The sequence below is a fragment of the Equus caballus genome, chromosome 2, assembly GCF_041296265.1.
Source record: "Equus caballus isolate H_3958 breed thoroughbred chromosome 2, TB-T2T, whole genome shotgun sequence".
NCBI classification, from domain to species: domain Eukaryota; kingdom Metazoa; phylum Chordata; class Mammalia; order Perissodactyla; family Equidae; genus Equus; species Equus caballus.
The window spans coordinates 88,474,578-88,492,082 of NC_091685.1; the positions used below are offsets into that span (position 1 = coordinate 88,474,578).

Here is a 17,505-nt window from a genome sequence, read left to right on the forward strand (position 1 = left end):
CTGAAGGTAGGTCTATGAAGTGAGTTTATTATTAGAAGAACTAAAAAAAAATTGGGATTTAAGTATTATTAACATCCAATTCTCCAATGTATTTTTACTATAAAAAAACTATATATTTCAGATTATCCTACATTGTATGATTTGTGATTTTAAAAGTGCCTAACTTGTTTATTGTTATTTGTATACTACTCTTACTCTATTTAAAAGCATTTTATGGCATTATCTAAGAAAATATTAGTAGAAAGTTCATTTTTATAGCACATTTAGGACCATTTACCTCTTAATTTTTGCCACATGACTTTTCAGTTTTGTTCCCAGTTAAGGGTAATTTAGTTCAACTTTTTATATCAAGTGTAAGATGAATAGTATTTATGTTTCAGCACTGAAAAAGGGTGTGGATAGTAACTGCTGATATGGAATGGTCTGCATCTTCTGAGAAAGAATACACCCCCAAAATGCCTGCTGCATCATTGTCTTTCCTCAGCTTTCAAGATGAAGCAAAAGCACCTTCTTATCCTCCCTCCCCTCAAGTAGGCAAACTGTGATTTCCTTTCTGTAGCTTTATCAGTAAACATCATTTATCTTTGGACAGCCATTCAACAAAGACAGTTATGGACTTCGTGAATAGCAGTGATAATGTCATCTTTGTACACAACACAATTCATCTCATCTCTCAAGTGATGGACAATATGGTCATGGCTTGTGGGGGTATACTGCCATTGCTTTCAGCAGCTACATCGGCTACAGTAAGGACTTAACTACTATATAAAATTGATGTGAAAACATGACTGTTATGCATCTTTATTGATTAAAACTTGAATGTGGTGGTTACTATGCATCATAGGTGCTGTAAATCAAAAGCAACAGGATCTTTTATAATTACCCGAAAGGACCTTAGAATCTGTTCCAGGAATGAAAGGACTGAAATGAGTGTTGATTTCTTAGGCATGAGTCAGATAGATTGATGGTGTTCCACCTGTGTGCTTTCATTGCCTTTTTAAAAGATGAAATGATAAGGAAATCACTTTGTTGAACTAGATTTCTGAAAGTCTGGCTTTTTGTAAAATTTAGAAATTTGGGGAGATATCTAATAAAATTATATTTTCATCAGAATGTAGATATAAATGTCAAACTTTATTTCTTACAGCATGAGCTGGAGAATATTGAACCTACTCAAGGCCTTTCAATAGAAGCCTCTGTGACATTCTTGCAGAGGTTAATCAGCCTTGTGGATGTGCTTATATTTGCAAGTTCTCTTGGCTTTACTGAAATTGAAGCTGAAAAAAATATGTCTTCTGGAGGAATTTTGCGGCAGTGTCTCCGACTGGGTGAGCTGTTAAAACACGTTGGTTAGGAATTTATTTAAAAAATTTTCAGTAATCCAGACATATTAAATTGAAAATTATCTTTCTCTTGTTTGTGGAAAAATGTGTGGTAGGCAATTTGTCATATGCTGCTTTTAACCTCCAAAGAGTACAGGACTATGTGTGTACTAAGCTATAGTAGTAGTTGTGAAGTTGGATAGAGGAAGGATGGACATGTTTTGAAAAATCTACTAAGTTGATTCTGATCAGCATTACCCCTCTTCTCCCAATCTATTTTTGCTCTAAAGTAATGCTTCTCAAATTTTAAGATGATTCATACACATGAACCACCAGAGGATCTTATTAAAATGCAGACTAGATTATATGAGTCTTGGATGAGGCTTAAAATTCTTTCTAATAAATCCCAGGTCATGTTGATACTGCTTCTTTTACAAACATACTTGAGTAGCAGGGTTCTAGACTAGCATCTTTCAAGTACAGCCTTTATCCAAAAGAACTATGGTAATTTGTTAAAGCAGTTATGAAATTATTAAATCTCTATTCTTCTCCTGGAGGCAATTCTTCCTTAGGTAAAAGTTAAAATACATGAAAAGAATTTTTAGTGTTATCTGGGCTTCCTTAGGTGAAGCAAAAAAAAACCTTTTTCCTATGCAGAAGGTTTCCTGTATCTAGTTGTAAATATTGAGACTTTGTTAATGATTTGCTTATTAAGTGGAGAGAAGTAGGTGGAGAGAGGGGGACCAAGAAATGGAAGCAGAACCATTAGGAACCATGGCCATGTGCAGACAGATAAATAAACCACCTAGGAAAATGTAACATCAGTGGAAAATCTAACGAAATATTTTCCCATTTTTAGCAAAAATATCTGTTATATAAACTGAGATGTACTTAGACTTTTTTGGTACCACGATGATTTTTACTTAAAATGACATTCAAAGTACTCTTAAATTTAGGATGCTCTAAAAATCTTGGTATAGCAATTTTTAGAAAGTTTGAAAGTTTTAATTAAAAGAGATCTAAATGGTGAGCATAAGAAACAAAAGCTATCGTTTATTGATACTGTCATTTGTCATTACTTTTGATTTTTACGAGTCAGCATTTTCTTCCTTTTATTCATGAGGAAATTTGAGATCAGAGAGATTAGGAAACGTTGAAAATCCAAAAGCTGTAATGAAGTTGATGAAGTTGGAATTTGAATATAGTTCGTTTAATTAGTGTTTCTGCTTTTTCTCTTATGGTATACTTCCTTAAACTTTCTGTTAGCGATATCATTAAAATATTTAGACTCCATTGCTTTTGTATATGCCATTTTTTAAACCTTCCCACTTTCCTAAAAAGAACACTTTTCTAGAATTAAAAGTACAATGCTACACTAGAAATGCTATATGTACTCAAGAAGTGTTAGATTCAGAAGCTAGGGAAATACGCTATCTCCCTCATTTTCACAGCAGTAGAAGAAAATAAAGAGATAATTCAATCTAGGCAACACCATCTCTTCTTATATATGAAATGAGACTCAGAAAGTGACTTGTCCAAGATCACTTAATTGATTATGGTAAGCTTGGTAAACAGTCCGAATGTTTTGATCTCTGGTCTCCTGAGAAAGTAGGATGGCAACAATAAGAGTAACCTTTACTACTGAGGCTGATTGACACTAGGAAATCCAGTGTGGTTTTTAACTTTATAGTGGAGACCCAAACTCGATTTTATACAACCTGTGGCAAAAGTAGGATGAAAGGTATTTTCCTGGGCCCGATTCCAAATTTGACAGAGTTGTAGTCCACATTCTCCCTCCCTCACTTTGTCCCTTCCTTCCTGTTTTCCAACTCTTGTTGCTCTCTTTTGGCTCCGTTCTGAATGCTTTGCTTTCTCAATTCTGTGTGTGCTGGCCCCATGATAGTCTGGTGTACTTAAAGTCCCCACTTAAGTTTGCTCTTTTGTTCCTCATTTGCCCTCCCGCTCTTGTTCAGTTCAGATACCTTGAGTGTTACTGATTTGATTGGGAATTGAGATGATTACATGATATCAAGCAATGCATAGTTAATTGTGCATTACCTGATTTGTCATTTAAGATTCAAAATTAATTTCTAAATAACCCAAGTAACTGCCTGATTGGTGAGACATTTACAGAGGTGATTTTGGATATATTAATCACAATCTCTTTTCTGTCTCCCACCTTTTAAAGAGTTTGAATGAAAGTCAGTAAAAGGTAGACCATATAAATATTCCCTACAAATGCTATATCCTCTATCAGCCTCTATTAATATCATGCTGTAATGATAAATTGTAAGGAAAACACACAAGTTTCCAGTTTATTTTACTTTAATGAAAGTAATAGAAAGTTTATTATCCTAGTCTAATTCATGGCAATGTGATTTGCTTTCTATTTTGTTTACCTTTCTTTCAATTCTTTTCTTCTCCCTCTTTTCCAGAATAAAAGATAGTTCCAATTAGCATAGGTGAGATCTAAGAAACAGTAGCCTATTTATTAAGATTCCTGAATGTTTCTCTTTTAGCAGTGGGCCCTATCAGAGTAGCTAACAAGGTCAGAAAACTATCAGTAGGTGATGAAACCCAGGGACCTTTTAGAATTTGCTGAAGGTAACGTGTTTCAAATAAAATCTTATGTAAATCCTATTGTGGAGGTGATTTTTATCAGTTCCATAATCTTAAATATAATTTTCTCTTCTTGCCCAATCATTTCCTTAAAATAAATTACAGTGTGTGCCGTGGCAGTAAGGAATTGCTTAGAGTGTCAACAGCATTTACAACTGAAAACTAAAGGAGATACAGCAAAAGGCCAGAAAACAATGCACGGCCTGATTCCCATGGGGAAATCTGCAGCAAAGGTAAGCTTACAGAACAATTAATTAAATAAAAAAACATACTCTTACTTTATGATTAAGATCTTAAATTTATTTATACATTTCAATACAAAGTTAAATGAATCTGACAGAGGTCTTAAAATAGTTGTTTTAGTCTGTGGATATAACGTTCAAATATTTCTGTTTAAATATACAGTAAAGATTTGCTTATACTTAATCTTGTCTGCTTTTCCAAATGTTTACTTTTCTTGTGTCTGTGATACCTTTTCCTTGAAATATGTCAATCTGTATTTCATGTACTTGGTGAGTTAGCATGCAGTTTGTTTTTCCTTCATGATTCCCTGCTCAACCCCCCACCTCTATCCTAGCACCCCCAAAAAAAGAAGAGAGAGAGAAGTAGGAAAAATAAACTGGGAGAAACAAGCTGGAGTCTACTTTTTCTGGTTCTTGGAATACTGTGTTTACTTTTTTTTATATATTTGTGTTATATGTGTGTGTGTGTATATATATATATATATATATGTATGTTTTTTGTCTTAAATAGAGTCCAGTGGACATTGTAACTGGTGGTATATCTCCAGTAAGAGATTTCGACAGGCTCCTACAAGACATGGATATTAATCGGCTTAGGGCAGTTGTCTTCAGAGACATAGTAAGTTACAGTATTTCTTTCAGATACTCAGATACTTTCAGATACTTAACTAGTGTATATTTCCTCCTAGGCCCAAAGTAGTGAGAGTGAAAACTCTTTGTGATATAAAATAGCTGAGTGGAGATAAGAAGGCCTAGAAACCAGTTCTCTTGACAATGGTTTTAGAATCTTAGAATATCGGCAAGTATTGGTTATACAAATGGAGCTAATATATCAGCGTAATAATACTAATAAGAATAACACATTATTACATAGTAAGTACCGTAAGTGCTTCATATGTATTGAAGTCCGACAACTTTTTGAGTTGTGTATTTTTGTAGTTCTCGTTTTATAAATGAGGAATCTGAGGCACAGAGAGCTTGAGTAACTTGTTCAAGCTAATGGAGCTCATAAATGACAGGATTCAAACCCAGCAGTCTTAACTCCAGAGTCTGTGCTCTGAAAGTGATGAAATGTTCAAGTTCTGAATGTCCTGTTATTTTACTGAATATTGGATATTTTTCCTCCAAGGAATATAAATATGATATAAAGGTTCATGATGAAATGTTGTGTGTGGTGTTTTAAATCTTTTAAAGATGAAAAACAGTTTTGTTTTAGCCGATTCTGATATTAATATGGGTGAGTTTCATGTAGAAATTGTAAAGTCATATAAGAAAGTACAAAGATGAGAATAAAAATCATTTGTAATCCTATTCATCAGGATTTGGAGTATTATCATTAGTTAATATTTATTAAAGACTTCGTGTTAAGTACTAGATGCTCTATATTACATCGAAGTTTTTTATAAACTTTATAACTTCAATTTTTAATTTCACCTCTTCTTTCTCTAGTATTTCAGTCCTCTCTTGAGTTCTTCACTAAGTTCTATACATGTATACAATTTGTTAATAGTATAGTTAATAGTTATTAGATATAGTGTTGTTTTTTTTTTTGAGAAAGATTAGCCCTGAGCTAACTACTGCCAAACCTCCTCTTTTTGCTAAGGAAGACTGGCCCTGAGCTAACATCCATGCCCATCTTCCTCTACTTTATACATGGGACGCCTACTGCAGCATGGCTTTTGCCAAGCGGTGCCATGTCTGCACCCAGGATCCGAACCGGCGACCCCGGGCCACTGAGAAGCGGAACGTGTGAACTTAGCTACCGTGCCACCGGGGTGGCCCCTAGATATAATTAATAGTTATTGAATACTTAACTGTGTATTAAGCAGAGAACTGGATGCTTTGTATGTATTATCTTATTTAATTCTCATAGTAATCCTTTGAGAAAGATAGCAGTATTGGGTTAAATAATCTGCTTAAGATCACACATGTAATAAGAGGTGGAAGTGGGTTTAAGGACCTGGGGAGTCTGATTCTTGAAACTTTGATCTTAACCATTAGGCTGTACTGCCTCCCTAGATCTCAGTTTTTTGCTTTTTGTTGGCTGTTATTATTCCTGGGGCCGGCCTGGTGGCGCAGCGGTTAAGTACACATGTTCTGCTTCAGTGGCCCGGGGTACACTGGTTTGGATCCCGGGTGTGGACATGGCACCGTTTGGCACGCTGTGCTGTGGTAGGCGTCTCACATATAACATAAAGCAAGATGGGCATGGATGTTAGCTCAGGGCCAGTCTTCCTCAGCGAAAAGAGGAGGATTGGCAGCAGTTAGCTCAGGGCTAATCTTCCTCAAAAATAAATAAATAAATAAATAAATAAGAAACCATCAGTTTTTGTTTTTTCGGAACCCACTGACTGTGGTTCATTTTGGGACCAAGTGTTACTGCTTCCTTCTCTCCCCATTCTCTTTTCTTGAGCAGGTGTTGAGTCTGTTCCCCTATAACTTTGTACTTCCTAGAATGATTTTTAAAAATCTAGAATAGATGATATAATTCTTTTGCTTTAAAAGTTCTCTCATGAGTTCCCATACCACTTAAAATGAAAGCAAAACTCCTCACCCTGGCTCCATATGATTTGGCTCTTTGGAACTTTCTAACAAGTTATTCAATCGTGATATTTGGGCAGAAAATCTTAATATCTCCTATGTCTATCATGTCATTTCTGAAAGTAACAAATAATTTTAATTTTTTGTTTTAATAAAAGTTATATATTCACCTTAGGAGATTTCTAGAAAAGAGAAAAGACACTATATTACGCCAAACTACATCCCAGAACCTTTTCTAGCATAAGCAAACTTTAATGAAAAAAGAAATGACATAAGATTGGGGATATAAAAAAATTATTACTGTGAGGTTAAGGCCTAAGGTTTTTTATCACTCTAATCTGAGTTCAGATTTGCTTTTTCACTTGCTACATGCCCTTAGGTAAAAATTACTTCTCTAGGCCTCATCTTGTTCAAATGGGTTAATGGATGTATATGAAGTATATAGCACAGTGCCTGATTCACAGTAAGTATTCAGTACATGACAACTACAATTGAAAACAAATTTATTTCAGGAGTAAGGACTTAAACATAGGATCTATGGGATATTTTTTATTTGGGCAGAAATCAGGTGTACACTATAAACTTCATACTGTGGTTAGTAAACTTTGAACATATTAATGGACTAAATAAGGATTTAAATAGGCATGAATAATTTACAAGAGATTAAGAATTTGAGACCAAGTGAGTTATTTGCCTGCCTTTTTACTGTTAATATTGTTAGCAGCAGTTACTATAATAGAAGGCAGAGTTGTATGGGAGAGGAACACAGATGTGTCTAGAGAAAAGGGATGGTTAATAAAAAAGGAAAAACGTACATTTATCTTTTGCATCAAGACTAATAAGGTCTTACACATGTACCTGAAAAGTACCATAGATGCCTGTCAGATTACAAATGCGTTTAATAATTGTATCAAGTGGATATGTTCAGGTAGAGCCCGATATCTCATGTTTTCCCTGAAATTGATTGTGTCCAAAACTTTTAACATTAGTTAATTATTAACTTTTAGTTTCATTAGTACCATTAGTTTCCATTTATTTATCTGATAGGCAACAATGTTCTTTGTTTTCTTTATCCTAAATTTTTCTGCTATTTGAGGTACCTTTAGTTTTCAGGATTGAATGGACAAGTTTGAGTTTTTCCTTTAATTTAATTAAGTTAAAACCTGTTTTGAAAAGTTACCAGAATAGTGATGTGTGCAGGCTCCCTTGGAAGATGAGGAATTTGACTAGATGAAGAGGTCATTGATATACAGATATGTATAGGTGATCTGTAGAACTAGGATGAAGCCTGGACCTCTTCTAGAGGTCACTCTAGTTTGTTCTTTTCATTCTGGCAGACAGCATATTTTCAATACTGGACACTTGGTTGTTTGTAATATTTAAAATACTCTTGAGAATTCCTTTGACATCCTGTTCTCTCTCTCATAACCTTACTTCTCTTGAATGTTTGTTTTTAGGAAAACTTTATTGTAATTTTTTAACATATTTTAATTCTTATGATTAGAAGTAAAAATAGTTAATCATATATAATGATAGTTGCTATTTGATTAATCTTATAAAGTATATTAGGACATATCTCTTCAGATTGAGTTATTTAATTTTAAAAAATGAGTCAACTTCTCTCTTTCCACGTTTCGCCATCATAAAACCTCTCATTTACAGGCATTTTTCTGAGAGTCTTTGCCTAATCTTTCAAGTGAATTTATTATTATTTTCTGCACACTTTGAAAGATTTTTGAACATTTTGTATTTAAATACTGTCATGTAAAATAAGATGAAAGCATGTTATTTAATAGTGGCATGATCAACTACTTTTATTTTTTCCCCAGGAGGATAGCAAACAAGCTCAGTTTTTAGCCCTGGCAGTTGTATACTTTATCTCTGTTCTTATGGTCTCAAAGTACAGAGATATTTTGGAACCCCAGAATGAAAGGCGTAGCCAGTCATTGAAGGAAACTGGTAGTGAAAGTGGGAATTTATCACTCCCTGGTAAGTTTCCATATTTTATTCCCTGGCATCCAAAGTTCAAGTAAAAAGTCACCTACTTATAATAGTCAAAATATTAATTCTGGAATTTAAATCCATTTATGTATAAAGTGAGCACATACATTTATTTTAATTAATAACTAAATATTTTAATTTAAGTACCATGTAGTTAATTGTAATTGGGAGATGATTTCTGTTCTTTACATGAGCTATGTTATTAAAAAGTAAGTGAGAAAATGTTATGTTTTACAAATAAAGTGTTAAACATTTTTGTTTACCTCAGCATTTGTTGTGAAGAGTAACTCATATTTTCTTATAAGAAAGAGATTTGTTAATAAGTCACTGTAATAACTAGAGTTATAGAAGTAACTGCCAGTTATAGGTTTATAGTTACAGAAGCAGCGATTGCAATTATAGAAGTAACGAGGGGAAATAGAAAATAAGTACATGTAATAAATGAGTTGTATTGTTTTTCGGAAGGTGGTAAGTACTAAGAAAAAAAAATGAACAGGGAAAAATATCGTGAATGACCAGGAGAAATGGGGTGTATATTTTCATCCGAAGGAAAATGGGGGAATTATTAGCAGGTTTTGAGTACAGGAGGTATAATTGACTTATGTTTTTAAAAATAACATTGAGGATTCTGTGTTGAGAATACCCTAAGGACAAGGAAAACCAATATTTTAGTTGTGTGCTGCTATGCAACACATTACCTTGAAACTTTGTAGCTAAAACCACAGCTATTTTAGTCTTGTTGTCATGATTCTGTGAATTCGATTTGGACAGGGAGTAGTAGGAACGATTCATCACTGCTCCAGATGATGTTTGCTGGAGCTGGAAAGTCTGAGACAGCTTTTCTATGCAAGTGTCTGATGCTTTAGCTCGGATGATTCCGGGAGCTGGGGCTGCCTGACTGCAGTGGCTCAGCTGGGGTTGTATGTCTGGGGCCTTGATACTTGTTTTCAGCTGAGTTCCTTGGTTTTTCTCCATTAGTTTGGAGATCCTCTGTCTCTTCATATGGTCTCTCTGCATGTTCTCTCGAGCAAGGTAGCCAGATTGCTTACAGAGATGTTCAGGGATTCTGAGAATGCAGAAGCTGCCAGACTATCTTACAGCTTGGGCACAGAGCTGACTCAGTGCTACTTCTGCCTCATTCTATTGATTTAAGTAAGTCAGCCCCGGTCTAGATTGAAGGACTTCTCGAGGGGGTGAGTACAGGAGGCATGGGCCAATAGGATCATTAATCTAACAGTCTAACACAACCAGTTAGGAGGATATTGTAATAATCCAGGAAAGAGGTGATTTTGGGATGGACTAGGGTGGTAGCTGTAGAGCTAGTGAGCAGTAGTCAGATTCTGGATATAATTCGGTGGTACAGAAAACGGGATTTTAAAATATTAGGTGTGAATATGTGAAAGATGAAAGGTAGTCAAGAATGATTATAACATGCAGTTGGATAGACTGAAGGTGAAACATTTTCTGGGCGAGATAAGAAATGCAGTTTTCAACATGTTGAGTTTGAGATGGCTTTTAGACATAGAAGAGAAGATATAGAATAGGCAGTTATATATAATAATCTGAAATTTTTTTTGATGTAGTAGTATTTAAAACTTTGAGAGTGAATGAGACTCCTAAGGGAATAAATGTTGATAGAGAAGATGAAAGGACTAAGAACTGAGTTTTAAATCCCTGCAACTTAAGAAATCAGGGAGAAAAAGTAGCAAAGGAAATTAAGAAAGAACAACCAGTCAGGTAGTAGTTGAAAAACCAGAAGAGCGTGGTGTCCTGTAACCCAAATGAAGAAACTCTTATCAAGTTGGAGGGAATAATCAGTTGCTGCTGCTGTGTCAGTTGCTGTTAGGACTGAGAACTGACCGTTGGATTTAGCAAGACAGATTTTGGTGACCATTGGATTTAGCAGGATGGAACATTTTTGTTGGAATGGAGTGAACACCTGAATGGAGAGACTGAATGTCAAACAGACAGAAAAGGTGATGCTCTTTGTTGAGCTAGATTTTAAGGATCATTGAATTATTCATGCATATAGGAAGGGTAACACATTTTCTAGCAGTAGACACCATGTTTGAGGTAGAGGTCTTGGGATTACTTTCCAAAGAATTGGAAACGTATAAAAAAACAGAAGCCCAGAACATTGTTTCATGTTCAGCAGATTGCAAGTAATTTGGTGTTGTGAAGTATCATGTGTGAGAGCATGAGTAGCAGGAGATAAAGTTGTAAATGAGTAGTCATCTGGCATGTATTTATTGACCACTTACTACTGCCCAGGCATTCTTATAGGTGCTGGAGATGAAGTGTTAAACAAGATAAATTTCTTGCCATGATGAAGTTTACATTCTAGTAGATTTAATATTGAAGAGCCCTTTATTTTATCCTAAGGCTTTTGGACTTTTTTTTTGTAGGCCAATGGCTTTCAACCTTGTGTTGCTACCCATTGGTATGTCATGTTCAGTTTGGAGGGTTTTCTCAGGTATTTTGCTGTTATTACTTAATATTTTTGTTATTATTTTATTATACCATCATTTGATTATGGGTGCATTTACTCAGTACATTTTATAGATACGTAATTTATTTTTTTCTTTTAGAACATGCCATATACTTCATAATTTAAAACAGTAGATGGCTGTTAGGACTGAATGTACCCTTTTAAAATTGGTTCTAAATTTTTTTATTTGTACTTTTCTTCTGTTTCTGGGTAAGATGTAGAAAATGCACCTCCAGCATCAGTGGAAGAATCTGAAAGCACATCATCTACTCGAAGGAGGGACTCAGGCATTGGGGAAGAAACAGCGACTGGTTTAGGAAGCAATGTAGATGTTGCTCCTCCTGGAGCACCTCCAAGTGTCAGTGCAGGCCCAGATGCCATCAGTGAGGTGCTGTGCACTCTTTCTTTAGAAGTCAATAAATCTCAGGAAACCAAAAATGATAGAGGAAATGAGTTGGACAACAAGGCTGCACCATCAGTTCCAGTTTCAAAAAATGTCAACGTGAAGGACATTCTCCGAAGCTTGGTTAACATACCTGCAGATGGTGTCACAGTAGATCCTGCCCTTCTGCCACCAACCTGCCTTGGAGCTCTTGGTGATCTATCTGTTGAGCAATCTGTGCAGTTCAGATCTTTTGACAGGTACGGTAAATAGTCTTTTGTTTAGGTATGCTTATGTTTATAAATTATAAAGTTTTGAAGGATAAATAGGGATTTAATTTAACTGTGCTGAATTTTGTAGTTTCAACATTAAAAAGGGATGTTTTGATCTGGTTTATAAAAGTTACAAGGATATTTTTATTGTATGGTTTGTAAACCATTTCAAAGTTTTATTTATCAACATACCAATACGATGATTTAAAAATAATTTTAATTTTGCGTTGGCAAGTTGTACGTTAAATAAATTTTTTTGTTTGTTAGAACTTAGAAATCACCTATACTTACAAATGGCTACTTTTCACTCCCTTGCTGTCAGTATGATGCCAGCCTTTTTAATGAAAGTGGCAATCTGTGGATTCCAACACACTTAGGAATTAAACAAGATGTTCAGAGCTTTGACAGCTTGAGAGAGCCGAGTATAGATTCCTGACTTTGTTGGTTCTGCTGCCCTAAGAAACCTTTTGCCAATTTTGCTTGAAAATTTTCTGTACATATTAAATTTTCTGAAATTCTACCTGTAAGACATGTATATTTTATAGTTATCAAACATATTAGTTTTTTAAAAATCAGTATATGTATTTTTAAAATAATTTTTGCTTTATAGTTTCTAAATTTGTTCTCATTATTATAAAGGCTTTACTGACATGTATCACATGGAAGCATTTATTTATATTTCTTCCTAAAAACTGTAGATGTTAATTTATTTGCATCTGTAGCGTTGACTATTTGGATAATATTTGGTTACAAGACATGCTAAATCTAAACTGCCTCCATGCAATTAGTCAGTTGTTCTAACACCATTTATTAAAGTTACCATCTTATTCCTCTTGCTATCTTTTTTATTTTATTTGATTTTTGTAGAGGTCAAAATAGTTTATAACATTGTGAAATTTCAGTTGTACATTATTATTTGTTAGTCACCATATAAATGTGTCCCTTTGCCCCTCATGCCCACCCCCCAACCTCCTTTCTCTCTGGTAACCACTAATCTGTTCTCTTTGTCCATATGTTAGTTTATCTTTCACAGAGGAGTAAAATCATACGGTGTTTGTCTTTGTCTGGCTTATTTCACTTAGCATAATACCCTCAAGGTCCATCCCATGTTGTTGCAAATGGGATGATTTGGTCTTTTTTATGGCTGAGTAGTATTCCATTGTGTGTGTGTGTGTGTGTGTGTGTGTATGTATGCATGTGTGTATGTATATGTGTATGTATATATGCCATCACCAGTCTTCTTTATCCATTCATCAGTCTATGGGCACTTGGATTGCTTCCATGTCTTGGCTCTTGTGAATAATGCTGCAATGAACATAGGGGTGCACAGGTCTCTTTGAATTGTTGATTTCAAGTTCTTTGGGTAAATACTCAGTAGTGGGATAGTGGGTCGTATGGTAGTTCTATTTTTAATTATTGTGAAATCTCCATACTCTTTTCCATAGTGGCTGTACCAGTTTGCATGCCCACGAGCAGTGTATGAGGGTTCCCTTTTCTCCACACCCTCTCCAACATTTGTTGTTTTTTGTCTTAGTGATTATAGCCATTCTAACAGGTGTAAGGTGATATCTCAGTGTGGTTTTAATTTGCATTGCTCTGATGATTAGTGATGCTGAACATCTTTTCATGTGCCTGTTGGCCATCTGTGTATCTTCTTTGGAAGAATGTCTGTTCAGATCCTCTGCCCATTTTTTGATCAGGTTTTTTGCTTTTCTGTTGTTAGCTTTTTGAGTTCTTTATATATTTTGGAGATTAATATCTTGTCAGATATATGATTTGCAAATATTTTCTCCCAGTTGGTAGATTGTCCTTTCATTTTGTTCCTGGTTTCCTTTGCTTTGCAGATGATCTTTAGTCTGATGAAGTCCCATTTGTCTATTTTTTCTTTTGTTTCCCTTGCCAAAGTAGATATGGTATTTGAAAAGATCCTTTTAAGACCGATGTCAAATAATGTACTTCCTATATTTTCTTCTAGGAGTTTTATGGTTTCATGTCTTACCTTCAAATCTTTAATCCATTTTGAGTTAGTTTTTGTGTATGACAAAAGATAATGGTCTACTTTCATTCTTTTGCATGTGGCTGTCTGGTTTTCCCAGCACCATTTATTGAAGAGACTTTCCTTTCTCCATTATATATTCTTAATTCCTTTGTTGAAGATTAGCTGTCTGTAGATGTTTGGTTTTATTTCTGGGCTTTTGGTTCTGTTCCATTGATCTGTTTATTTTTGTAGCAGTACTACGCTGTTTTGATTACTATAGCTTTGTAGTATATTTTGAAGTCATGGATTATGCTGCCTCCAGCTTTGTTCTTTTTTCTCAGGAATATTTTAGCTGTTTGGGATCTTTTGTTGCCCTATATGAAGTTTAGGATTCTTTGTTCTATTTCCATAAAGATTGTCATTGGATTCTGATTGGGATTTCATTGAATCTGTAGATTGCTTTAGGTAGTATGGACATTTTACTAAATTTATTTTTCCAATCCATATGCATGGAATATCTTTCCATTTCTTTATGTCATCATCGATTTCTTTCAATAGTGTCTTATAGTTTTCATTGTATGGGTCTCTCACCTCCTTGGTTAAATCTATTCTTAGATATTTTATTCTTTTTGTTGCAGTTATAAATAGGATTGTATTCTCGAGTTCTCTTTCAGGTAGTTTGTTATTAGAGTGTAGAAATGCAAAAGTTGGTTTTGTACCCTGCAACTTTGCTGTAGTTGTGATTTCTAATAGTTTTCCCATGGATTCTTTATAGTATTCTATATATTAAATCATGTTGTCTGCAAACAGCAAGAGTTTCATTTCTTCCTTGCCAATTTGGATACACTTTCATTTCTTTTTCTTGTCTAATTGCTCTGACCAAAACCTCCAGTACTATGTCGAATAAGAGTGGTGAGAGTGGGCACCCTTGTCTTGTTCTTGTTCTCAGAGGAATGCCTTTCAGTTTTGCCCTGTTGAGTATGATGTTGGCTGTGGGTTTGCCATATATGGCCTTTATTATGTTGAGGTTCTTTCCTTCTATACCCATTTTATTGAGAAGTTTTATCATAAATTGATTTGGATCTTGTCAAATGTTTTCTCTGCATCTGTTGAGATGATCATGTGGTTTTTATCCCTCATTTTTTAATGTGTGTATCACGTAGATTGATTTGTTCATGTTGAACCATCCTGCGTCCCTGGTACAAATCCCATTTTATCATGGTTTATGATCCTTCTTCTTCTTCTTCTTTTTCTTCTTCTTTTTTTTGGTGAGGAAGATTGGCCCTAAGCGAACATCTGTTGCCAATCTCCCTCTTTGTTTTATTTTCTTCCCAAAGCCCCAGTACACAGTTGTATACCCTAGTTGTAAATCATTCTGGTTCTTCCATGTGGGATGCTGCCACAGCATGGCTTGATGAGCAGTATGTAGGTCCATGCCCAGGAACTGAACCACTGAACCTCAGGCTGCCAAAGCAGAGCATGTGGACTTAATCACTCGACCATGGACTGGCTGGCCCTGTATGATCCTTTCAATGTATTGCTGTGTTCAGTTTACCAATATTTTCCTGAGCATTTTGCATCTATGTTCATCAGTGGTATTGGCCTGTTATTTTCCTTCTTTGTGTTGTCCTTATCTAGCTTTGGGATCTGGATCATGTTGGCCTCAGAAAATGTGTTAGGGAGTGTTGCATCTTCAATATTTTGGAATAATTTGAGAAGGATAGGTATTAAATCTTCTTTAAATGTTTGGTAGAATTCTCCAGAGAAGCCATCTGGTCCTGGACTTTTATCTTTTGGGAGGTTTTTGATTACCATTTCAATCTCTTTACTTGTGATTGGTCTATTCAGATTCTGTATTTCTTCTTAATTCAGTTTTGGGAGGTTGTATGAATCTAAGAATTTATCCATTTCTTCTAGATTGTCCAATTTGTTTGCATATAGTTTTTCATAATATTCTCTTATCATCCTTTGTATTTCTGTGGTGTCCATTGTAATTTCTCCTCATTCATTTCTAATTTTGTCTATTTGAGCCTTTTCTTTTTTTCTTACTGAGTTTGGCTAAGGGTTTGTCAATTTTGTTAATCTTCTCAAAGAATCTGTTTTTGGTTTCACTGATCCTTTCTGCTGTATATTTGGTTACAATTTCATTTATTTCTTCTCTAATTTTTATCGTTTCCTCCTTCTGGTGACTTTGGGTTTTGTTTGTTCTTCCTTTTCTAATTCTGTTAGGTGTAATTTAAGATTGCTTATTTGAGATTCTTCTTGTTTGTTAAGATGGGTCTGTATTGCCATGAATTTCCCTCTTAGGGCCACTTTTGCTGCATCCCATATAAGCTGGTATGGTGTATTTTCATTTGTCTCCAGATATTTTTTAATTTCTTCTTTAGTTTCTTCAATGATCTCTTGGTTGTTCAGTAGCATGTTGTTTAGTCTCCACATATTTGTCACTTTCCCAGCTTTTTTCTTGCAGTTGATTTCTGGTTTCATAACAGTGTGCTCAGGAAAGATGCTTGCTATGATTTCAATCTTCTTAAATTTATTGAGGCTTATCTTGTTTGCTAGCATAACGTCTATCTTTGAGAATGTTTCCTGTGCACCTGAGAATTTATTCTGCTGTTTTTGGATGGAGTGTTCTATATATATATATCTGTTAAGTCTATGCAGTCTAGTTTTTCATTTAATTATGTTATTTCCTTGTTGGCTTTCTGTCTGGATGATCTATCTGTTGATGTAAGTGGGGTGTTAAGGTCTCGTACTATTATTGTGTTGTTAATATTTCCTTTTAGATTTGTTAATAGTTCATTTATATACTTTGGTGCTCCTGTGTTGGGTGTATATATATTTATAATTGTTATGTCTTCTTGGTGGAGTGTCCCTTTTATCATTATATACTGCCCCTCTTTGTCTCTCCTTACCTGTTTTGTCTTGAAGTGTATTTTGTCTGATATAATTTTGGCAACACCTGGTTTCTTTTGTTTGCCATTAGCTTAGAGTATCATCTTCCATCCCTTCACTCTGAGCCTGTGTTTGTCTTTGAGGCTGAGATGTGTTTCCTTGAGGCAGCATATTTTTGGGTCTTGTTTTTTAATCCATCTAGCCACTGTGTGTCTTTTGATTGGAGAATTCAAACCATTTACAGTTAGAGTCATTATTGGTATATAAGGTGTTAACGCTGCCATTTTATCACTTGTCTTCCAGTTCTATGTTTCACTTGTTTCTCATCCAGTGTACTTCAGACTGCCAATCCAGTTTGGTAGTTCTCTATGATGCTTTTCTCTTTATTTATCATGTGTGTCTCTTTTCTGATTATTTGTTTAGTGGTTACCATGAGGTTTGTATAAAACATCTCAGAAATGAGATAGTCCATTCTCTGATAGCTTCTTCTTTTCTTAGTCCAAGTAGGTTCCATCCCTTACCTCTCCCCCTTCTAAGTTATTGTTGTCTCAACTTACTCCGTTTTGTTTTGCGAGTCTGTGGTTAAAATGACAAGATTATAGTTATTTTTAATGTTTTCCTTCCCTTTATTTTTAGTGTTATAATTAAGTGTTAGCTAACCTGTTCTGATAGAGAGCTTCAATTTTCTGATTTTGTCTGCCTATTATCTCCTTGCTCAGGGCTTTGTAAACCATTTGTTTTCTTTCTTTTTATTTTGGTGAGGAA

General features: G+C 34.9%; 1 protein-coding gene across 5 annotated transcripts in view; it reads left to right on the forward strand.

The window, feature by feature from the left end:
• The window catches only part of LRBA (LPS responsive beige-like anchor protein), a 709,727-nt gene that overhangs the window by 176,835 nt on the left and 515,387 nt on the right, over positions 1 to 17,505 (forward strand). For all 5 annotated transcript variants that reach the window (XM_070261528.1, XM_070261527.1, XM_070261529.1 and 2 more), the window contains exons 25-30: positions 593 to 746; positions 1,148 to 1,328; positions 4,047 to 4,174; positions 4,695 to 4,802; positions 8,554 to 8,713; positions 11,429 to 11,855. In XM_070261528.1, the coding sequence (XP_070117629.1) occupies positions 593 to 746; positions 1,148 to 1,328; positions 4,047 to 4,174; positions 4,695 to 4,802; positions 8,554 to 8,713; positions 11,429 to 11,855 (1,158 nt within the window). The remainder of the gene's footprint in view (positions 1 to 592; positions 747 to 1,147; positions 1,329 to 4,046; positions 4,175 to 4,694; positions 4,803 to 8,553; positions 8,714 to 11,428; positions 11,856 to 17,505) is intronic.